This window comes from Vombatus ursinus, unplaced genomic scaffold, assembly GCF_900497805.2.
Source record: "Vombatus ursinus unplaced genomic scaffold, bare-nosed wombat genome assembly UNPS02000749.1, whole genome shotgun sequence".
Taxonomy (NCBI): Eukaryota; Metazoa; Chordata; class Mammalia; order Diprotodontia; family Vombatidae; genus Vombatus; species Vombatus ursinus.
Window position 1 is genome coordinate 2,511,965 of NW_020940527.1, and position 24,021 is coordinate 2,535,985.

The following is a 24,021-nucleotide window of genomic DNA, read 5'->3' on the forward strand; positions in this document are numbered from 1 at the left end:
CTCTCTCTCTCTCTCTCTCTCTCTCTTTCTGTCTCTCTCTCTTCCTCCCTCTGTCTCTCTCTCTCTATCTCTCCCTCTCTCTTCCTCTCTCTCTCTCTGTCTGTCTCTCTCTCTCTGTCTCTCTCTTTCTCTCTTTCTGTCTCTTTCCCTCTCTGTCTCTCTCTCTTCCTCTCTCTCTCTGTCTGTCTCTCTCTCTGTCTCGCTCTGTCTCTCTGTCTCTCTCTCTCCCTCTGTCTCTGTCTCTCTCTTCTTCTCTCTATCTCTCTCTCTCTCTGTCTCTCTCTCTTCCTCTCTATCTCTATCTCTCTCTCTTTCTCTCTCTCTTCCTTCCTCTGTCTCTCTCTCCCTCTGCCTGTCTCTCTGTCTCTCTCTCTTCTTCTTCTCTCTGTCTCTTTCTGTCTCTCCCTCTCTCTTCCTCCCTCTCTCCATCCCTCTCTCTCTTTCTGTCTCTCTCCCTCTCTCTCTCTCTCTTCCTCTCTCTCTCTTTCTCTCTATCTCTCCCTCTCTTTCCCTCTGCTTCTGTCTCTCTCTGTCTCTCTCTCTGTCTCTCCCTCTTTCTTTCTGTCTTCCTCCCTCTCTCTCTGTCTCTGTCTCTCTCTTCCTCCCTCTGCCTCTCTCTTTGTCTCTCCCTCTCTCTTCCTCTCTGTCTCTCTCTGTCTCTCCCTGTTTCTTTCTGTCTCTCTCCTTCTCTCTCTCTCTCTCTTCCTCTCTCCCTCTCTCTCTGTCTTCCTCTCTCTCTGTCTGTTTCTCTCTCTTTCTCTCTCCCTCTCTGTCTCTCTCTCTTCTCTCTCTCTCTGTCTCTCTCTGTGTCTCTATCATTCTCTCTCTCTCTCTCTTTCTCTCTCTCTCTCCCTCTCTCTCTCATCCCCACATAATAACAGACATACGTGCATCATAATATACAAGGACTGCCTCAAAATGCATCCATCCTAAACACATAAACTTAAAGCTGCTAAGGATATTAGAATTGTTCTTTGCCAATGTCTTCATTTTACAGATAAGGAAACTGAGGTCCAAAGAGTGAAAATGAGTTATTTATGGTCACACAGGTGGCAAAGCCAGGTTCTGAACTTCGATCATCTGACTCCAAATACAGGCCTCTTTGTACTGTGCTATCTTCCCCAAAAGAGTGACAAAGATAGCAGGAATTTCAGGCCCGCTGATTGAGAACTTGGGGGCATGGAGTGCTTCATGGTACCATGTGACCACCTACCTATTCCACATTAGCATCAGGCCAGCTCTGATCCTTCATCTCTGAAGATGCTGTTTCTGACCTACTGTTAGTGATTGACTTAGGGTTATTTTAAAAAGGTTAATTAAATTTCTTTAATTAACAAGCGTTTATTTTCTCTCCCTCCCATTGAGAAGGAAAAGGAGAAGAAAATTCTTGTAGCAAGTACACCTAGTCAAGCAAAACAATTTTTTAAATTAAATTTCTTGGAACTATTTTCCTCAACAGTAGGGATGGGCTCTCACCAAACCATTCTCATTCTCTCATGCAGTGTCTTGTGACCAACAACATGTTTCTGAAGCGGGCAGCCAGGGTTAGGGATGCAGCCCTGGACCTGGGAACCAGCTATCTTCAATGGAATCTAACTAGCCTACACAAAGATGGCGCCTACAACCTTAAACCTATTAACACATGCCCACACCAAGTCACTTAACTTTTCTGGATCTCAGTTTCCACATGTGTAAAACATAGGAACTGGACTAGCTGATTTCTGAGGTCTCTTTCTAGCTCTCGAGCTCCCTAACACACCTATGAACGTGTGCACACGTATGCACACTCACCTGTTTTAAGCTCCCCGGACAAAAATACAGTTGAATCAACATTTGATCCACCAGCTTCTTGTTGCAACTGCCTGTTGAATAAGAGGCCTACATGTTTCCTATGTGCATGTGACACCCCATCTGTTGGAAACCACATGCCCTCTGGCACAGCGTCTCTACACCTCTTCCTTTACACCCCAGATGAAGCCAGAGGACTATGAGACTCCGTCAGACCTATGTCCTTGCAGCCTTGCCCTTGTCTTACCAACATTGGAGTCCCTGATTTTTTTAGTTTTTTTGTTTTTCCCATGACCCTCAGCTGCCAAGGCCATTTGGATAGCAGACACAGGAGGGACTGTCATTGTGATGTATACATGTTGACTTTCCGCTGGCTCTAAGACTTCCCGAAATTCCTCTGTGCAGGACCCCACCCCTCTTCCCCATTAGAGCCTCCCCAGACAAGTTGTTTGTAGCTACGACATCATATTTCAACCTGGAAAGCAGCTGCATCCTGGCCTGGTTGTTCTCATTTGCATGTGGGGTCTGGGTTCTTGTGGTAAAAAAAAAAAGTTCTGATGACACAGCATTCATTGCCAAGGGCAGAGGGGCCCCTGAATCAGGGGAAACTGAGAAAGAGAGCTTCAGAAACAACATTCAGCTTGGCTTTGCCCCCATGCCAGGCATCTGGTACCCTCAGCCTTCCTTTTCTTAGGTTCCTCCCTGCTCTAAATTGGATCATTTTATGATATTTGTAGATTATTCACAGCAGTCCAGCCTCCTTCTCCTTAACCTTACCGCCCCTTTCATATCCCAGGCCAAATCAGGAGGTGTGATGAGGGCTAGACCCAGAGGCTGGGGTGTGTGTGTGTGTGTGTGTGTGTGTGTGACAGACAGAGAGACAGACAGACAGACAGAGAGACAGAGACAGACAGAGACAGAGACAGACAGAGGGCCAGAGAGAGAGACAGAGAGAGAAAGAGAGAGACAGAGAAAGAGAATTCCAAATAAAATACAAAGGATTTCAAAAGATCACAGGATCATAGAATTCAAGGCCAGAAGAGCTCTTACCAGCCAGTTGAGTACTGACCTTTCCTGAAATCTCTACTCTTCAGTGCTGGCCTTGTGTAAGTTGGGGCCAACACCAGCTAAGTAGGCAAATATCTATTAGGCAAGAGATCTCTGAATAACCCCCCCCCCCATTCCTCAAAGGCAAGGATGATCTCTGGCTAAGTCCTTGGGGCCATCCAGGCCCCAACTCCACTAGAGGCATTCAGTTCATCATCTTCATCCAGGCCAGTCACTGACAGAGAATTAGAGAAGGTGCTTAGGCCCCAAGTCTGGCTCTGCCCTGCCTGACCTGGGCCACATAGCTTCCACATGTGGGGCCCTGCTACCAAAATCATCCTCACCTGTTCCCACAGCCTTGTGGGATTGTACCTGAGGATGCTGAACAAGGATCTTTCTCTCCCAGGGTGTGAATCTGCTCTGTGCTGACTTTGTGGGGGGGGGGGCAGGAATTTTTTAAAATGATTAATGATACTGAGGATTATGATTCTGGTTAGCTTTTCCAAGTGTTTTCCCATGAAATCAGCTCATATCATCTATGCATGATGGATGTAGATCTCTTTTAGAAAGGTAGGGTGATATATGGCTAGAAAATCAGTGTTGGGAAGTTAGGAAGTCATGGGTTCAAATCCCACCCTTCACCCATATTGGCTGGGTGACTCTGGCCAAATCATTGAATCTCTTGGGGGGTGTAGGCCACTCTCTAAGACTCTAGGTTGTGGGGCAGTCATTCATCTGCATTTGTAGAAGGAATTCCCTCGCTGTGAGTTCCCTATACCAAATAAGTCATGGGTCTAGTTAAAAAAAATTATTTTAAATCTTTAAAAGAACCTTGTCTGGGGGCAGTTAGGTGGCATAGTGGATGGAGCACTGGCCCTGGAGTCAGAAGGACCTGAGTTCAATTCCGGCTATAGACACTTCATACTTACTGGCTATGTGACCCTGGGCAAATCATTTAACCCCAATTGCCTTGTGAAAAAGGAAGGACCTTGTGAATGAGGTAGGTCTCAGATCCAGGATCTTAATCCACTTTCTTCATTTTATATATACTTCTCCTCTCTCCTCCATCTGCTAGTACCTTCTCCCCACAACTATCTCTATGTATGTGTATATATGTATATGTATATGTATATGTTTATGTGTATGTGTATATATATATATATCTCTAGTAGGGATGTGTGTGCCTCACTAGAATGTAAGTTCCTTGAGGGCAGGGACCCTTTCATTTTTGTCTTGTATTCTCAGCTTCTGGAATAATGCCTGGCACTCAGCAGGTGCTTAATGGATCCATTGATCAATGGATTGATCTACGAGGAAACTGAGTCCCAAAGAAATTGTTACCTGCCTAAGGCAATGTGAACTGCCCAACACCCACATGACTGAGACCCAGTTTCCAGCAAACAATTATTCCCTCACAACCCTCCCTTCTGGTCCCCTGTTCCACTCCAGGTCATTGTATATGTTGAAGATGTCAATGATGAGGTCCCAGTGTTCACCCAACAGCAATACAGCCGCCTGGGGCTACGGGAGACCGCAGGAATTGGGACATCTGTCATTGTTGTCCAGGCTACAGACCGGGACACAGGTGAGTCCTCCCTTTCTCCCCTCCACCAAGGAGAAATCCAGTCCATGTGTACTCATCCATTGGGAGGGACACATCATGAAATGGAATAGGGATAAATATAAAGTTCTACACTTTGGTTCAAAAGACAAGCTTCCAAAGTAGAAGATGGAAAGTACCTACATACCTCAGGTACAATTCACATGTTAGTGAACTGAAATCTCAATATGAGCCAATGATGTAACCTGAAAGCCCCAAAAGCTAGTTAGGCAATAATACCAATACCAATACTAATAATGATAAATAATGATGAAGATGATGATAGCTAGTGTTTATATAGCACTTTAAAGTTGACATAACATTTTACAAATATTTTCTCATTTGATCCTCCTAACAACTGCGGAAGATAAGTGCTTTATCTCTGCTACTTACAGAAGAGGAAACTGAGGCAAACAAAGGTTAAGTGACTTGCCCAGGGTCACCCCAGCTAAGAAGGGTCTGAGTCTACGTTTGAATTCTGTACCTCAACCCTTAATACTAAAGGTTAAAAGCTTGACTCATGGAGGAAAGGGTACTTTCCCATGAGGTAAAATTCTACAGATATTATTGTCCACCATTTTCAAGATGAGAAAACTGAAGTTAAGTGATGTGCCCATAGTCTTATAGCTAGGGACCATCCAAGGTAGGATTTGAACCCAGTTACTGGCCCCAAGTCCAGCCCTCTTGTTCACTGCACCATGAAGGTGTCATTGCCTTCTCCAAATTAACATTTACCTACCTGTGAAGCAGTCACACTTCAGGTCCCCTCGTTGGTGTGGAAGTTTACAATTGACATTGATTTTAGCAATTAGTAAGATGACATTGCTCAAAACTTCCATTTGAGGAAATATGCAAAGATTTGTAACATTGTTCCTGAAAAATCACCCTTCCTGCTCCTGCTCAAATGCTTTCTTGCTTGAAATTCCATTTAGTTGTGTGAATCTCAGATTTTGCAATGGTTAAAGGCATGGTTGACAGAGGAGCTTAGGTCCTAGGTGGTCTTAGAACCAACACTATGTGCAGCATCTCTCACTCTTCCCTACATTTCAAACCAACATCCAGACCAGAGAGGTTGGGAAGCAGTGCATGCTGGGACACTCCATCTCCATGGGCCCCAGATTAGGCTAGGGGGTGGGGCAGGAACAAGATTGGAGGGATTTCACTCGTGGCCAACCTGAGTCCAGAGTAGGTTGTTTGGAAAGGGGAAGATTATTTTGTAAATGAGATACACAAACTTCTGCCCTACTTCCAGGGGACGGTGGGCTAGTGATCTACCACATCCTGTCGGGCTCAGAGGCGAAGTTTGAGATTGATGAGAGCACAGGTCTCATCATCACTATTGACCATCTGGACTATGAGACCAAGACAAGTTACCTAATGAATGTATCGGCCACCGACCAGGCGCCCCCGTTCAACCAGGGCTTCTGCAGTGTCTACATCACTCTCCTTAATGAGCTGGATGAGGCCGTACAGTTCTCCAATGCTTCCTATGAGGCCGCCATCATGGAGAACCTGCCCTGGGGCTCTGAGGTGGTGAGGGTACAAGCATTCTCCATGGACAACATCAACCCCATAGTCTACAGATTTGACCCTTATACCAGCCCCCAGGCCCGGGCCCTCTTCAAAATCGATTCTGTCACGGTAAGTTGGAAACCACAGCAAGGATGGGCGTGGAGGGAGTGGTCAGCAAACTAACTGCCTATGTGCTCCCTTTGGTCACTCCCCATCTGGGTCCTCCCTTTTCCCAACAGGGTGTGATCACTGTCAAGGGCCTGGTGGACAGGGAGAAAGGAGACTTCTATACCCTGACAGTCGTGGCAGATGATGGAGGGCCCAAAATTGATTCTACTGTGGTAAGTCAATACTTCACCAAGAGTGATGCAGGGGGCTAGCCTGATTGATAACTTGTAGCTCAGAGAGCTTTGACAGACCCTGGGTGGAGGACAAAGTCTAAACAGGAGAGATGAGGTCAAAGGGATGGATATCAGTTCAGGTTGAGAGAGTAGATTCCAGGACTGATCCTGGGGTCTAAGTGACCTAGAATAGCCTTGCACCTATGATAGTCCCAGAATCATGCTGTCCTGGGCCTAAGCTACAGCATGGAACACACCCTTCTCAGGGCTTACCTGGACCAGGTTTCCCAAATTCATACGCTGGGCATTAGAAACCAGGTGGGAGAAGTGAGGATGATATAAGACAATCAGGGCATCCTCCCCCACTCATCATCATCAAGTCAGATACCTCAAGTTCTTCTACTAAGCCCTCCTTCCATTGACCGGCTAAGTACCAACTAGAAGGACAACTGAATCAATAACCATTGTATTTTTCTCTACTTCTTTCCTGCCATCCCTTCTGCAGAAGGTGAGTAAGAGGATGCCCTGGTTTCTTTTCCCTTTCCGCCTTCTGATCTATGGGCACTGTCTGCTCTGGCCCCTGCATGAAATTTAGCCATGAGCCTTCAGCCAGTCCTTCCTTCCAGAGGACAATTCTAAGCAGAGAGCTCAGGAGCTCTCCACCTTCGCCCTGCATGGATGTTCTCTATTCTGATCTTTTTTGCCCTTAACCCAACTCCGCCAAACAGCTCAACGAGTATTGATCGTGGTCCTCTCAGATGCCCAGGCCAGCATGAAGTCCCACAGAGGGTACAAGAGGAAAAGGAATATGGGGGGGGTGTTGCCCCCAAACATTTAGATAAGGCTGACAGACAAATTGGAAAGACATCCATAGGAACTGTCCTTGATCAAGTGCTTGATTCGTTGGTAGATGACGTGCTTTGAGATATCAGGGAAAAGGGAGATCACTTAAGGATCTAATAGTCAGAGGAGACTTTTTCATAACTGCAAGACTTGAGAAGCGGGTTGGTACAAAGAAAAAGTTTGGCTTTGGAGCCAGCGGGCCTGGATTTCAGTTCCAGCTTAGCCGTTGGGATTCTCCGCGTAGATTCCCTCTTCACCCTTGGGATCTCTCTGGGTCTCGGTTTTCCCATCTATGAAATGAGGAGGTTGTATTAGATGGCCCCCAAAGTCCTTTCAGCTCAAAATCTATGATCCTATCACTTCAGTTTGGCTTTGGAGGAAGGGAATAATTTGGATGGAACTGTTAAGGACACTGCAAGAGGGAAGAAGAAAGGAAAGCCTAGTCCTAGAAAAAAGATGCACTGGCTGACCAGGTAGGCTTTAGTACCTGGGTTTGGGAGAAGGAGGAAGAGGAAGAGAAGGAGAAAGAGAAGAATAGCTATCATTTATATAGGGCTTTAAGGTTTGCAATTTATAATTACTACTTCATTTGATCTTTACAATAACCCTGGGAGTTAGATGTTATTATTAGTCCCATTTTTAAAATGAGATAGTATTCATAAAGCACTTAGCAAAGTTACTAGCATATAATAGGCACATAATTTACATAACATTTACAGTTAGCTATTATTATTATTTTACATATGGGAAAACTGAGGCTGAGAGGAATTAAGTGACTTGCTCAGGGTCACATGACTAGTGTGAGGTAGGATTCAAATTCAGGTCTTCCTGACTCTATTCTTATTTACTAGCCACCTACCTACCTAGGAGAATCGGAGGGTCCCTCGTAGACAATTTTCTATTATCCATGTGTGGCTCATCCACCGTGTGGATCCCATCCCAGGCAGGATTCCCCTATCCACCCAGCATCGGTTTTGGCAGCTTGCTCCCACCATCCCCTTCCCCCTCCGTGGTCAGTTGGTGTGCGCTCAGGATGGATAGGCTCATTTTAATATTGGCCTAAGAGAGTCACTGGAAAGGAAAATTTGCTGTGGGAGAAATAACGTATCGTGCATTTCAAAAGCCAGACATAGCTATCTTTAGGCTATTTGCATCACTGCCTCCATCAAGAAAATTGAGAATCGTCTGCGTCTGGTTGCTCAGGAGAGGTTCCAATGCAATTCATGAAGGGACAGGTTGGCTTCGAGCAGCTGTCATGCCATTTGGTCTGTGACACTGTAAAGAAACTGGTCCCCTGACCCACCCCTTCCTGAGTGTTTTCTCCTTCCTGGTGGGACCATAGAGTTAGAGCTGAAATAGACTTTCAAGGTCATCTAGTCCTCATTTCATACCTGAGGAACCAGAGACCCCAAGAGGTTGTATCCTCTCCAAGGTCATGCAAGACTCGTCTCCACTGAGCCATATCCCCTGGGCTGCTGCTGCAGGCTGTCTCACTTCTGTTCCAAGGAGTGCTTGCATGACCCCCCCCCCCAGAGCCTCCTAACCTCGGAATCGATCCCTCCTTACTTCACCTCAGTACCCCTAAGACAGAGACCAGCCACACATCCTCAACATGCCCAAAACTGAAACCATCCGTCTGCCTCCACCTGCCCCTTCCCCTAACTTCCCTCTTTCTGACAATGACATCCCCATCTTCCCAGTCACCTCAGCTCCTTATCTTCCCCTCCCACAACATCCTCATTCAATTAGGCACCACCATCATGGTTCAGGCCCTTCCTAGCTCTCACCTGAATTCTTGCAATAGCTTCCATTACCATCTCTGCGGTCTCTGCTTTCTCTCTTCTCCATCCCATCCCCCACACTGCTGCCAGTATCACCTTCCTAAGGTACAGTTTCCATTCTAATGTCACTGTAGTACTCAAAAGCCTTCAGTAGCTCCCTATTGTCTTGAGGATAAACTTCTAAACCCTTCAGAAACCTTGTATTTAAGATCCTCCAAGATCTAATTCCACCTTACCTTTTCCTGTTAGGTCCTTGTAAGTATTCCAGGCATATTCCAGGCAAACAGGACCATGGCTACTCCCCAAATTAAAGTGTGATCTCCTGCCTCCCTGAATTTATTTCCTCCTTATCTCTCTGCCTTTTGGAATACTTCAAGGGTCAGCTCAGGCACCATTAATGTTCTCTATATAGCTTTTGCTGATCTCCCCTCCCTGAAAGTGTTCTTTTCTCCACCACATTTTTTTCCTTTTTTTTTTTTTTAGGCAATTGGGGTTGTGACTTGCCCAGGGTCACACAGCTAATAAGTGTCAAATGTTTGGTCTAAGGCTGGATTTGAACTCAGGTCCTCCTGACTTCAGGGCTGGTGCTCTATCCACTGTGCCACTTAACTGCCCCTCTCCCCCACATTTTCCTAGAAGTGAGAGGGAGCCCCTGGAGTTTACTGAGCAGGGAAATGATATGATCAGATCTGCTCTTTAGAAAAATCCCTTTGACAGCTGAGTTGCCAGAAGCTTGTGGTGGGGAGACCAATTAGTGGACTACTGTAATAATATGGTAGTGAGGGGAGGGTCTGCCCCAGGGTGGTGGCAGTGTTAAAGGAGAGAAAGGGGTATATTCTGGAAGTGTCATCAAGGTGAAATAGGCAGTCCTTAGCTAAAGTAAAGGGGAGTTTGGAAGGAAGGGTTACTTTGGGGAAAAACATAATGAGCTCAGTTTTAGACATGTTGAGTTAAAGATGCCTGTAGGACATATAGTTTGAAATGTCTGAAAAGCAGTTGGAGATATGAGACTAGAGTTTAGGAGAGATTAAGGACTGGATATGTAGATCTGAGAATCATCAGCCTAGAGATGATCATTGAATCTATGGGAGCTGATGGGACCCACCTAGTAATATAGCCTAGAAGAAGAGAAGATGACCAAGGACAGAGCCCTGTGGTATGACCACAATTAATGGACATGGCCTGGTTGAAGATCCAGCAAAGAAGACCCAGAAGGAGTGGTCAGATAGGTACGAGAAGAACCAGGAGAGAGCAGGGTCATGAAAACCTGAGGAAAACATCAAGGGAAAGATGGTGGTCGGGGGCATCTAGGTGGCGCAGTGGATAGAACACTGGCCCTGAAGTCAGGAGGACCTGAGTTCAAATCCAGCCTCAGACCAAATACTTGACACTTACTAGCTGTGTGACCCTGGGCAAGTCACTTAACCCCAATTGCCAAAAAAGAAAGAAAGAAAGAAGGAAAGAAAGAAAGAAAGAAAGAAAGAAAGAAAGAAAGAAAGAAAGAAAGAAAGAAAGACAGACGGTGGTCAACATGCCAAAGGCTTCAGAGAAGTCAAGGAAGATAAGATTGAAAAAAGGGCTTTAGATTGGGCCATCAAAGAGTGTTAGGGACTTTGGAAAGAGCAGTTTCCATTGAATGATGAGGTTGGAAGCCAGACCACAGTGAGATAAGAAGAGAGCGAGAGGAAAGGAAGTAGCAGCACCCATCATAGACAGCCTTCTCAGGGAGTTAGCTACAGATGGAAGAAGAGATATGAGACAATGCTACTGGGGACAGATGGATCAGATGAGGGTTTTTCAGGATGGGAAGACAAGGACATGTTTGTAGGCAGCCAGTAGAAAGGGAAAATTTGAAGATAAGTGAGAGTGGATGACAGGGGAGCAATCTGCCGGAGAAGATGGAATACAATGGGATCGCTTGCACATTTAAAGAGATTTGCCTTGGTAAGAAGGGCCACCCCATTACATGAGACAGAGGTGAAGGAAGAGATAGTAGCAGAACAGATCTGGGTGATGCGAGATGGGGAAGAGGGGAGAAGAGAGATGCGATTTTTTTCAGTAAAATATGAGACAAGATTCTCATCTGAGATGGTGGAGGACAGGAACTACAGGGGGATAAAAAGGTTTGGAGATCCACTGTGGAGATTTAGCAAGTGATCCAACACTGTACCCAGGGAAAATGGCCCATCACCCATTTTCAAGTAATTGGAAATGGGGACTCAGACCAAGGAAGATCCCCCTTCAGACATCACTTGCCAAGGGAAGACACTCTATCCAATAGCTTCCTATCTTAACTTACTTTTCTCAATAACTAGTTATTGAACTCAGTGTAAGCTCCTTCAGAACAAAGACTGCTTTTTTTTGTCTTTGTTGCTTTGTAAGTGCTAGAAACAGCAGGCACTTCGTAAATGTTTGTTGATTGACTGCTGAAGGACTGCAAACACCATAAGCGTTCTGGGGCAGAGTCCCTGTTAGCCCAGCCTAGTTATTATGACTGTAACCAAGCCCAGTCGTTTTCTTAGAGACCCAGGGACAGGTTATTCTACAGCCTGCCGTGGTTGCCTATGCCAGTACATAACCACTCTCACGTCCTGGCTAAGCCTCTACCCTCTTGCTTATGTCGAAGTGACAGTACGTTAACAAAGACGTCATTCTGGTCTCTTTTTTCCTAGTCACCTGTTTCCTTTCTAGGACACACAGTCCATCCCCTGATCTCTATCCTCCACATTCCCTTGGCAGGACCTCAGGCAGGGGGTGCTGCCTTAAATATACCAACTCTTTTCCTCCTCCACCCCCAAACTCTTTCTGATTTGTGGGGGGAGTGTGGGCAGGGGCCTTTCAAAGGTGACACAGTTTCCTCTGCTGAGTCTCAGATCAGGAACCTGAAACCACAACTCAACTCTACCTTTCTCCCCTCCCTGTCACTGAAATGCAGGGCCACGGTGAACAGACTCAAATGCAAGCTCTCTAATGACAGCCGTGGGGTTTGTCAGCCCTGAGCATCTTCACACCTCAAGATGTTGGAAAGGGGAAACAGGGCGCCTCTGCCCCCATGACATTACCACAGAAAGGTCAACCACATTCCTGGCTGCTCTTTCTCCGATTCTCCACTCTTCTCACCCCAATGCTGCTCAGCTTTCCCACTCAGGGGCCTGGCTGACCTCATTACTAGCAATGTGCCTGCTCATTCCTAAAGTCTCAGCCCCCTCACCATGCTCAAGGTCAAAGGACCCCAGTCTTCGCACTGCTCTCTGCAGCTTTGGCCGCTAGACAATCATGAAAAATGAGCATAGATAGGAACAGATCCTGAAATAAGTGTAACCCGCCTTTTGCCACTCCCTCAGAGGCATGGCCGCAGAAGCCTTGAGAGACCCAGGACCTGTCAAACTGCCCGAAATGTCTTGTGTTCCAATGACTTTTTCCTTAATCTGAGACAGAGTTAAAGTTCCCAGGTGCCATGACATTAAACAAAAAATTAAGTAAAACTGTTTGAATACCATTTCATTGGAGTGAAATAAGGAAATAGGATGTTTAAGCCTCAGTTTTCTCATCTGTAAAATTATCTCTAAGGCTCATTCCAGCTCTAAAATACTATAGCTAGTAGAGAGGCATGAGCAAGTAGAATAGTTTGGCCATGAAGAAATGGAATAGCTTATCCAAGAAGGGATGATGGTGAGATGGTTTTAGGTCCTTCTATGAAGATTCTCTCTCTCTGTCTCTCTCTGTGTCTCTGTCTCTCTCTGTCTCTCTCCGTATGTGTGTATGTGTGTATCTGTGTCTCTCTCTACGTCTGTCTGTCCGTGTCTCTTTGTCTCTCACTCTTTCTCTGTGTCTCTCTCTGTCACACACACACACACACACACACACACACACACACACACACACATTTCAAGTCCTGAGCTTTCAGCATTAGATAAAGTCAAAGCCACATCCAAGATCCTTGGGGGGAGCACGGCCGACCAAGCCCTTCCTTTACATGCTCCCTGTAAGAGGAGAGGGGGCAAGGAGGAAGGGTCAAAGAGAGGGAGGGGTTCAGGATCATTAATTTCTCTCCCATCACTGAAGGGTTGGGATCATGGAGAATGAAGTTAGGCCTAAAGAGGGAAGGAAAACAATTACAAACGAACAGAGGAAAAAAAACGTATTTCCACTAAACTAAAGAAAAGTACAGATGCTCACATAATCTGTAGGAAACCATGCAAACCCCACAGTGCATGGATCAGGAAAAGAGGCTAGAAGCTAAAGACTTAGTTACCCCTTCTCCCTTGCCGATCTTTAGGGACCAGTCCCCAGCAAATCACAGAGCTGTATAAAATGGGAGACAGCCAGGGCAAGGAATGCCCTGTGTTAAGTGTGTGTGTGTGTGTGTGTGTGTGTGTGTGTGTGTGTGTGTGTGTGTGTGTGGGTAACATGAGGAACACACCCTGGAAACCCTATTCAGCATATTCAGCCACTTCACAAGAAGGCCAGAGTTGTTGACTCAAAATAAATGTGTGAATTTGCACGTACTTTGCACGTTCCTCATGTTACATCAATAAGTTACATTGACAAGCATGGAAACCCTCTATTCTTTCCCCTGCCCCCCGATCGCTCAGCCTCCTCCTACCCTACACCCCAGCCCTTACTCTGCAAAGATAAGCCTGCGTCTTTTCTGTAAAAACACCAGGTTGAGTTGAAAGTGATAGAGCCTAGGAGTATGACCTCTGCTCCACCCCAGGCCTCACCCATCTTCTAGCCTGGGCAGAGTTTTTCTCACTTAATTCCCCAAGATGGACTTAGATTTCAACCCATATCAGTCAGGACATCATTGTTGTATTCCATGAGGAGTGTGAAGCTAGGACAACATGGAGGCCTTGCCTCGCCTCATGGCCTCTAGCAGCCCACTTTCTGGCTGAGGACGGCCTGAGGCAGAAAGAACAGGGCTCTCTGACCACATCCCTCCACCCTTCCCAGGTCTACATCACGGTGTTGGACGAGAATGATAACAGCCCTCAATTTGACCCAACCTCTGACTCAGCTGTCAGCGTGCCTGAGGACCGCGCTGTGGGACGACGGGTAGCAGTGGTCACAGCTCGGGATGCTGATATAGGCAGCAACGGACAGGTAGGGGGCACACCACCCCACCCAAGTTCCTCCTGAGATCTCCCCAGTGTGAAGGACAGCGTGGTCAACTCAGCTGGAGGGGAGGGAAGTCATTGCTTCATAAGCACAGTTAGCTCAAACTCAGCCTCGAGCTAAAGACAGAGCAGGGCAGATGGAGTCTTCATTCAAGCTCTTAGATGCAGAGCTGGACCAGGCAAGGTGGAAAGTGGGGTCCAGCCTCCCAAGGAGGGAGTCATGGACACCAGCTGGCTCATCCTCAGGGTTTGCATCCTAACTGTGATGCCCTTCTTGAGTTGTCAATCACATAATCACAGTGAGCACATTTGCACAAACTATGTGTACATCACGGGAGGCGCAGGCTTACCCACAACCCCACAGCTCCCAAATCATCCAAGCAAATCAAACCAACAGTTATCTAGAATGTGTCCAGCACCTCGCTAGGCACTGTGGGTATTCTTTTTGTCCAGATCTGTGTTTTCATCATTTGGGAATTCCCAGGCTAAAACCTGCCTCCACCAATGAAGATTCCTAACTTATCAGTAAGTTATCATCTCAGAAACTGAGATGTTGACTGACTTACCCACCATCACACAATGTCAGAGGCAGGTGCTGAAGCCAAGTCTTTCTGACTGTGATTCACTACTCAGTAAGCCACACTGCCCTGGTGATACAAAGATAAAAGCAACCCAGTGCTGACCCTCAAGAAGATTACATTCGTGGTGTGCACACAATGCTATGCATCCCCAAGCACCAGACCCAGTACCTCATACAGCCAGATCCAGAGTCAGAGCCCTTGTGTTCAGATCCCAGACGTGAGACCTCACACTGCTTGTGTGACCTTGGTTGGGCAAATCATTTCCTCTCTCTGGACCTCCTCATCTGTAAAATGAGGAGGTCGGACCAGATGGGCTCTGAGGGCCCTTCTAGCTCCGAATCTATGAAACAACCCGTGATCACATTAATTCCCTTTGATCTCCTTGAAAGTAAGTCTGTTTAAAAAAAAAGAAAGAAAGAAAGAAAAGTCTGTCATTCTATACAATTTATGTTCCTCCATGGAGCTTTATCCTGGGAAAATCATGATGACACATCAGAGAAACTGGGACTCAGATGCAAGTCCTGTGCTCCTTATGGACTGGAAGCTCCCTGAGGGTAGGGACTCTCTTTTGCCTTTCTTTGTATCCCCAGCCCTTGGCGCAGTGCCTGACACGCAGGAAACACTTAATTGACTCACTGGCTGAATGTGGACAAGGCCGTGTCGTCCCCTGCACTTATCCATCAAACAACCAAGCAACTAATAAGCATTTATTAAGTCCAGGCTCTGTGGTCAGTACCAAAGTACAAACAGAAAGTGAGACTGGCCCTGCCCTCAGAGAGTTCATGTTGTAATCAGGTGTGAGGCCACAACATGTCCACAGATAAGTTAATATAAGATATAAACAATGGCACCATTAGAGTAACACCTGCCTTTTGGAGTGGATGGAAACATTTGAGGGTACTACCTAATAAACTATTTTCATCAAACTTTCTTTGCAAGTGAGTGTTTGCAAAAACAAAATGGTCCATACTTCTCCGGAGAGTAAGCTTGGATAAGGTTCAAACATTTGGACCATCTTGCTTCAGATACAAGAGAGTAAGGGCAGAGTGGTGACTTTTACTCAGATGTGCTTGAGCCATCTGCTCAAGAGAGCTGGTTGTTAAATTTTCAATGTGAGCATTGACACCTCAGAAATCAGCAAACAGCTACAAGTCAGTTTGCTCTGATGTTCTGTTGATTGTCTAGACTTAAGAAAGTGATGTAGAAAATTTAATAATGCAGATTAAACTTTAAAGCATGTCGTGTTCCCAGGGAGCTGGTTGTTAAACATTTATCAGCACACACCCCTGCCTCCACTGTTCTCTCACCTTCCCAGCTCTCCCTTTCAATATCACCTCTTCTTCCCCTGGCAGGTGTCTTTCTACCTGGCCTCAGGAAACATTGGTGGGGCCTTTGAAATTCTCACCACCAATGACTCCATTGGTGAGGTGTTTGTGGCCAGGCCCCTGGACAGAGAAGAATTGGATCACTATATTCTCAAGGTAAGTAGGCCCTGTCCATCTCACCTGGGATGCTCTAGAACCCCGAGAGGTCTGACTCAGCAGAGCAAAGCTCATTACCTTGGAGAGCTTTGGTGCTGGCCACATACTCCGTTCCATGATGGTGCCTTTGAATCTGGGTCAAAGTCTCAACTCTGCCGTTTAATTCCTATATGACCTTAGGTAAATCACTTAACCCTGTAAGCCTCCTTATCTACACAATGTCAGCAGGGGACCAGATGGTCTCTTTGGCTCCTTCCAGTTCTAAATCTGTGACCCTACAATCTACTCTCCCTACCAATTTGGGTTCTGTCCCTCTGGTCAGTACGCCTGGGTCAGTACAGGGTTCACAATGCAAGAAGTATGCAGAAGAGCCATTTGCCTATAATTTGGCATCACAGAGAGTTTCCAGAAGGATCTAAAAGTTCACTGACTTACCCATGGTTACACAGGCAGTACAAGTCAGAACCTAGGTCTTTGACTGAGCCACTATTCATTACATCAGAGGAGAGCCAGAAGGCATGGATAAAGAAGTCTTGTGTCCAGAGTAGGAAATGACTAAGATTTCTATAGGCACTGCCTTGACAGCCAAAGGTGGTTTGAGGAGGCAGGAGGTACTTAGCTTCAGTCGCTAACTGTCACTAACTTACTACATGCCTCAATTACCCCATCTGAAAACTGAGGAAAATAATACCTACCCTACCCACAGGGGTGGTACAAGAATAAAAGGGGATGAAGTATGGGAACATATCTTGGAAAATTAATCAACTTTTTCTGGGTTGTTTTTTTCTTTGTAATAAGAGACAATTTGGCAGGGAAGGAAGTGGGGTCAGGGAAAGGCAGATTAGGAAATGATGGTGATTTAAGAATCATAAAGACTTTTTTGCATCGCATTAGCATTTTTCAAAAAGAAAGGAAATTAACTGATGTAGATAAAAAGTGACCTAGAATCTAAAATCTCAGAGTCACTTGTGACTAAAAAGAGTAAAGCGACTTGACTATGATCACATAGCTAGTTAAGTATCAAAGACAGGTTTTGAACTTGGGTCCTTCTGATTCCAGGGCCAGAGTGCTATCCACTAGGCCACATGGCCTCTTATTTTAAGAAGGTAAACCTTGATAAGCAAATTCAAATTGTCCATCGTTGCTCTCTTGTGGCTTGGATGGGGCCTGGGGAGCCCTGGTAGAGTGCTGTCCGGGACAGAGCCAGCCAGACACCTGCTCCAAGAAAAAATATCATGCCTCTCCTGGGCACTGGCCACTATGTCCAGCTTAGGGTCAGTCTCCTCAGGTTCCACACAGAAAAAACTTCACAGAACACTGGTTCTGTCAGCCAGCTACAGTAAATCCATTACAGACAGGAACCAGAGGCAGGGTCCTTGGCCTAAGGTCAAGCTCAGGAACTGGAATTTAGGAGCCAGACCAGGGGGAAGAGAGAGAGAGAGAGCTACAAATGTGGTCTAAGCCAGTAAAGTCTAAGTGTGGTCAGAACCAGGAGACAAGCAAGCTAGAGTCAGAGTCAAAGTCAGAACCACAAGTCTGAGCAAGGGTCACAGCCACCAAGAGAGTTGGAAGGTAGACAGGTGTAAGCCAACATTATTCTCTGTCTTCCCTTACTGGTTGAAAGCAAGGTCCAGGCCAGCCTGGGAGGCAGACATGAATCAGTAGGTTCCAAGTTTCCTTACTGGCAGCCAATCTTTATCATTGTTAGACTCCAAAGCCATAATCTGTTCTTCCTCCTATGATTCCATGATTACCACCCTTTACTGCTTTCTTCTCTCCCTCCGCCATAGATTGTGGCCATTGATGGTGGCTCTCCTCCTAGAAAGAAAGATCACATCTTGCGGGTTACCATTCTAGACATCAACGATAATCCTCCCGTCATTGAGAGCCCCTTTGGGTACAACGTCAGTGTGAATGAGGTGAGCTCAACCTTCTCACACCCACACTACTATCCTATGTGGTCAAGAAGGATTCCTGCTTCATTCCTCAACCACTTACTCCTGTAACCTGAGTGCCTACGAGGGCCCATTTAATCATTCATTCAACAAATATTTGTTGAGTCTCAACAGTGTCCTAAGTATCCTCAATAGCATTCATTCATTCAGGTTAATCAATCAATCGATCAACAAGCATTTATTAAGCATTTGCTATGTCTTAGGCACTGTCCTAGGATCTAGAGACATGAGTCCATGTCGTATGAGAATTGGCTGGAGGAATTGGGGATGTTTTGCCAAGAAAAAAAGAGGACTTGGGGAAGACATGACAGTCATACTTCCAGTATCTAAGAGCCGATATTTGAAAGAGAGATTAGACCTATTCTAATTAGTCCTAGAGGGCAGAACCAGGAGCCATGGGTGAAATTTGCAAAGAGGTCAACTTGGGCTTGATGTCAAAAAGACCTTCCTAACACTTAGAACTGTCCAAGAGTGGAATGAGGTACCATGAGAGATGGCAAGTTCCTTCTCCTTGGATGTTTTCGAACAAATGCTAGATGACCCCATGATTGGGGATGGTATAGTGGGTTTTACCAGAGTACCACTGAGGTCCCTTCCAACTCTCAAATCCTGTGAAGTATTTAAAGTGCCTTTATCAGGAGCTCTGAGTATTGAACAGCCATAGCAAATATGGCTGCTACACTCCAGGAGTTTATAATTTCTTTGGGAAATCATTGGATTTCATGAAGGCTTCCCCAACTCATCAGGTTCAAAACTGAACTCATTGTTCCCCCACAAACCCATACTTCTACCTGGCTTCCCAGAAAACCTTCCCTGATCACCATTAAGAACACCAATATCCTTCCAGTCCTCTAGATTGGAGATGTCATCCTCCATGACTTACCCTCCTTCACCACACATATCCAATTGGTTACTGTATCTTGTTGTCTTTATCTCAACAGCATCTCCACTCGCACAGCCACAGACCTTGTCACCCTTCTCACTTCTCGCACTATGATAATAGCTTCCTTCTGAGTCTCCCTGCCTCAAGCCCCTCCTTACTCTAATCCATCCTCCACACTCCTACTGAAATAATCTTCTTAAAATGCAAGTGTGATACTGTCACCACTCCCTACACTCAACAAATTCTAGTGGCTCTCTATTGTCACTAGGATCAAAGATATGCTCCTCTGATGGGCATTTAAAGCTCTTCACAGCACTTTACTCCCTTATACTCCAGCTCCACTGGCCTACTCACTGTCTCACCTACAAATTTGGGAAGTTAGATTTTCCATCTCCATACCTCTGCCCTCATAACTATGCTCCCTTCTCATCTCTGCCCTGTCTAATCTCTGGTTTTCTTCAAAATTCAGCTCAAGCCTCACCTTCTTCAAGAAGACTTCTCTGATTCCCCCACACCTTTTAAAGAACTCTCTCCTCAAACTACCTTGTATTTATTTTCTATATGTTCTATACATACTCATGTATATATATTGTCTCCCCCAATAGAATATAAGCTCCTTGAGGGCTGGGACTATTTCACTTTTGTCTTTGTGTCTCCAGCACTTAGCACAGTTCCTGGCACATGATAGATACTTAATAATTGCTTGTTAATTGATTGATTGATGACTCATACACGTGAAAGAATAGATAATAATATAAAGCATTATAGAGTAAGTGCTAAATGAAGGCTATAGAGGAGTGGGTCCCAAAGTGGAGGATATGTTAAGACCAGATTATAGAGGGTTTTAAATTCCAGAAAGTGGATCCCTCTTCACCTACAGCTCCTCCCCAAATCCTACTTGAATTATAAATCCTCCCAAAATAAAAAGGATCCTGAATACAGAACACCTTTCCCTCTTTTTTTAAAATTTCTTATTGATGTTCTTTTTTTTTGATATTATCATTTCCCAATGATTGCCTCCATCATCTCTAGTAACAGAACCAATGACTTAGAATAGCTTAGAGAAACAATACCTGAAAATGTATGCCTTGTTCCACTCCTATGGTCCACCACCTTTCTGCCAAAAGCCAGGTGGTACATTTCACTGTCAGCCCTCTGAAGTCATAGTTGGTCCCTTCATGGATCAGAGTACTCAAGTCTTTCAATGTTGTTTTCCCATATGGTGATATGGTCATCATTTCCTTGGTTTTATTTACTTTGCTCTGCGTCAGTTTATATAAGTCTTCCCTAGTTTCTCTGAATTCATTATTCTCGTGGTTCTTCTGGTACAAAAATATTCTATTACATTCATATACCACAGTTTGTTTGGCCATGTTCCCTTTCCTTTCCTCTTGTCAATTTCCATGGACTGGCAAAGAGAGCCCTATTCCATCTCCCAGAGAAGAGACATACCCAGATAGCCAGTATCCAAAGAAATGGTTTCTCATGCAATCCCAAGAATGAGTCAGTCTAGACTAACGTGTTGTTGGGCCCCATGCCAAATGAGACATTATCTAAGAACTCCATCTCTTTGAATAACTCTGAGCAATGATAAGGGAGAGATAGCCCATAAAATCAAACATTATGAAGGTTACTGCATATCGAGGTCACACAGCTCTCAAAAACAGGTTCTCGGTCTTGGCTGGAGCAACAACATGTTGATCCCAACACCTTGGATCTGGAGTAACCTCCTTTTCCCTGTCTCTTTCACAGAATGTGGGTGGGGGCACTGCTGTTGTTCAGGTGATAGCCACTGACAGGGACATCGGAATCAATAGTGTCCTGTCCTACTACGTCACCGGGGGAAATGAGGATATGACCTTCCGAATGGACCGGGTCACTGGAGAGATTGTCACCCGGCCTTCTCCACCAGATCGAGAACGCCAAAGCTTCTACCACTTGGTGGTCACCGTGGAGGATGAAGGCACTCCGACTCTCTCGGTAAGTGAAGGGGCTGCAGAGAGAGGGAGGGAGGATGAAAGGAAGTGGGATGCTTTGTAGCAATGGGGAGCAGGAATTCTCTCAAACTGATAAGAGTACCAAGGGCAGAGCTTCGGCGAGTGGAAACTAGATGCTGTTGTGTGGGCGCGTTTACTAATATTTCTCATTTTCCTTCGATAAAAATCTGTTTAGCGTCTCCTGCTTAGTGCAAGGGGAGACAATGCTGAATACCAAAGCATTGGGTCATGTCTCCTGGTCCTAGCAGTCTCTCCCGATAGTGGTTCTATCCGTCATCTCACCAGTGACTTGTTGGCTATGACCCATGCTTGGAGTTCTCACCCAAGTAGATCCTGGAGGAGTTGGGGGCTCAGAAAAAGATCATGGGACCCAAACAGAGAAGGAGCTTTTGAGGTTATCTATTCCAACTCCTTCATTTTACAGAGAGGGAAACCAAGGTCCATAGAAATAATGCTACTTGTCCTAGAACACAAAGGCAGGGAAGGGAGGGTCATATGGGTAGGGGGACTGTACCCTCCAAGATCATGAAATGAACCCTCTAGAGCTGGAAGGACCCTCAGAATCATCTAGATTGTAATGGAATCATCTAGTACAAGTCTGTCAAACTCAGATAGAAACAGTGGCCACTAAACTGTACATAAAGATCCCTGCAGGCCATGTAATGACTTAGAAAACCACACATTAAAATTATCTATTTTCTATTATATTTTTATTTATTTTGTTAAGTGTTTCCCAATTACATTTTAATCTGGTTCCTGCGTACTGGGGATTGTTGGCAGTGATGCAGGCATGTTTGATGCCTCTGATCTTGTCATCCATCTTTGTATCACTAAGGAAACTGATGTCTAGGGTCATTAAGTGACTTGTCCAAGGTCACCTATGTAGTAAGGATCAGAGGCAGAATTTGAACCCAGGTCCTCTGCATTGTACTATTCTATCTCCTGTAACTGTGAAACATGTCCTAGTGATATTTTCTGGAAAATCAGGAAGTTTGGACAAATAGGCATCACCATAAAACCTTGACAGCATTGATTTTATAACAAATATATAGTAATAAGACCATGCTCTCTCTACACTATACTCTACTTCATCTACACTCTCAGTTAAATAAATTCATTTTTTTGACATTAATTGTCCACTTGCCTGGCTTCCTTTCAGCCGAATTTGTATAATTGTTTAGGAAACAGTTCATCCTAGAAGCAGAGGGCTGGTCATAGTGTTCTCAAGGCCCGGGCATCTAAGATTCTGTGTGTCAAAGGCCACCAGCCTGTTTAGCTCCCAAGGTCCAGTAGACAAACAAGCCTGGAGGAAAAGCATAGAGAAACCACCCCTACCTGTCAATTCAGATCTACAAAAATGAATTGAGCACCTGCTGTGTGCACCTAGCACTGTGCTAAGCCTTGGAGGCTCAAAAGATGAAAAATCATGGCATGCTTGTCCTCATGGAGCTCACATTCTATTATGGAGAATGGAGTAGGGAAAAATACACACAAGAGTAGCCACAATTAAACTATGATTAAGTTCATGACTGAAGTCAAACAGAGGAAAGGTATGAGAAATTCAAGGAGAGAGAAAATGCTTCCAGCAGAAGGTGGGCATAGGGTACCAGGGAAAGTTTACTAGAGGTCATAGCCCCCTACGTTGGGCCTTAAAGAAAGAGAAGGATTGCAACAGGAGGAGATGAGGGGAAGTCCATCGTAGACATGCAGAACCACATGCATCAGCACACAGAGTTGGAAGAAGACAAGATGAGATGGGGAAAGAATGAATAGGCCAGTTTGACTGGAATATAAGGGAATAGGAAGGAAAGTAGTACAGAATGAGAAGCCAGATTGTGGAGGCATTTGAATGTTGGGCTAAGGGGTTGATACTGTGTTTAGTAAACATCGAGAAGTCACTTAAAGCTACTGAACTTTAGGAAGATTGCTAAGTTGATGTTAAGTCATTTTTCAATTGTGTCCAACTCTCTGTGACCACCTTTGGGGTTTTCTTGACAAAGACACTAGAGAGGTTTGCCATTTCCTTTTCCAGCTCATTTTATAGATGAGGAAACTGAGGCAAACAAGGTTAAGTGACTTGCCCAGAGTCACACAGTTAGTACGTGTCTGAGGCCAGATTTGAACTCACAAAGATTACTTGGACAACATTCCTAATAGAGCCTAATAGGCTTTGCAGCAGATGTAACAGGAGAGATGACACTAGATGGAACAGACTGAGGCGTTCTCTCTTTGTTTTTCGAGGGTGGATTGTTAATCTGATCTCTTTTGAATGACCCTGGATCTCATTGAGAAGACCCCCATAGTGTTTCAGGCCTCTATGTAACCCACACAATGTCATTCACTAACATGAACATCTGGAGAATGCCATCAATAGGGAATCTCTCTTCCATGGAGGAGTTGGCAGGACGTCCTTCATGGCACTGGCGAACACATTTAGTAAACATCTGTCTCCTTGTTCGCTGCCTTTCTGGATGTGGATCTCCAGCAGATTGTCGAATGGTGTTATGTTTGCAGTCCCATCTGTCACGGAATCCTGTATGGTTTTAAGTACACAAGGGAGGCGCCTTGTTGGAGAAGAGCATCTATGAGCACCTTGAGAGCAATTTGTTCTGCTGAGACAAATTGGTGGGGATTTTGTTTTTTGTTTTGTCTTCAACAAATAATAGACACAGAAGTGTGTGCATTTTTAATTCCTGTCAGGTATGCCACAGTAAAGATGTGATCTATTAGAGAAAGTGATCTACAAAACCTACCTGTCATATTCTTGAGTTTTCATGGAGGATACACTTGATGTTTCCCATGACCGTTATCATACAGACTTTGTAGGAATGACAAAGCTAGCATGTGGTTTGACCCATACTGATGTTTTTTAGCCATTTTTTTTTTTGCTAATAGTACTTTCTGTGATCTTTTCCATTCTTTTTGGCATCTCACCATCTTTGAGAGATCTTGAAAACTGATCCGTAAGTGCATATAAAATCATGATGCCTCTAGCATAGCTTCTTCTGCAATTTGTTGTTGTTGAGTTGTTTCAGTCATGTCTGACTCTCTGTGACCCCGTTTTGGAGTTTTCTTGGCAAAGATTCTGGTTTGCC

General features: G+C 45.2%; 1 protein-coding gene across 5 annotated transcripts in view; it reads left to right on the forward strand.

Annotated features, from left to right (window-relative positions):
* CDH23 (cadherin related 23) overlaps window positions 1-24,021 on the forward strand; it is a 600,475-nt gene that overhangs the window by 471,596 nt on the left and 104,858 nt on the right. For 4 of the 5 annotated variants that reach the window (XM_027858426.1, XM_027858400.1, XM_027858408.1 and 1 more), the window contains exons 30-36: window positions 4,285-4,420; window positions 5,688-6,076; window positions 6,187-6,288; window positions 13,866-14,015; window positions 15,963-16,091; window positions 17,882-18,010; window positions 20,682-20,909. In XM_027858426.1, coding sequence (XP_027714227.1) covers window positions 4,285-4,420; window positions 5,688-6,076; window positions 6,187-6,288; window positions 13,866-14,015; window positions 15,963-16,091; window positions 17,882-18,010; window positions 20,682-20,909 — 1,263 coding nt within the window. Of the gene's footprint in view, window positions 1-1,502; window positions 1,845-4,284; window positions 4,421-5,687; window positions 6,077-6,186; window positions 6,289-13,865; window positions 14,016-15,962; window positions 16,092-17,881; window positions 18,011-20,681; window positions 20,910-24,021 lie in introns of those variants that run through there. The other variant, XM_027858420.1, reaches the window with a different exon arrangement.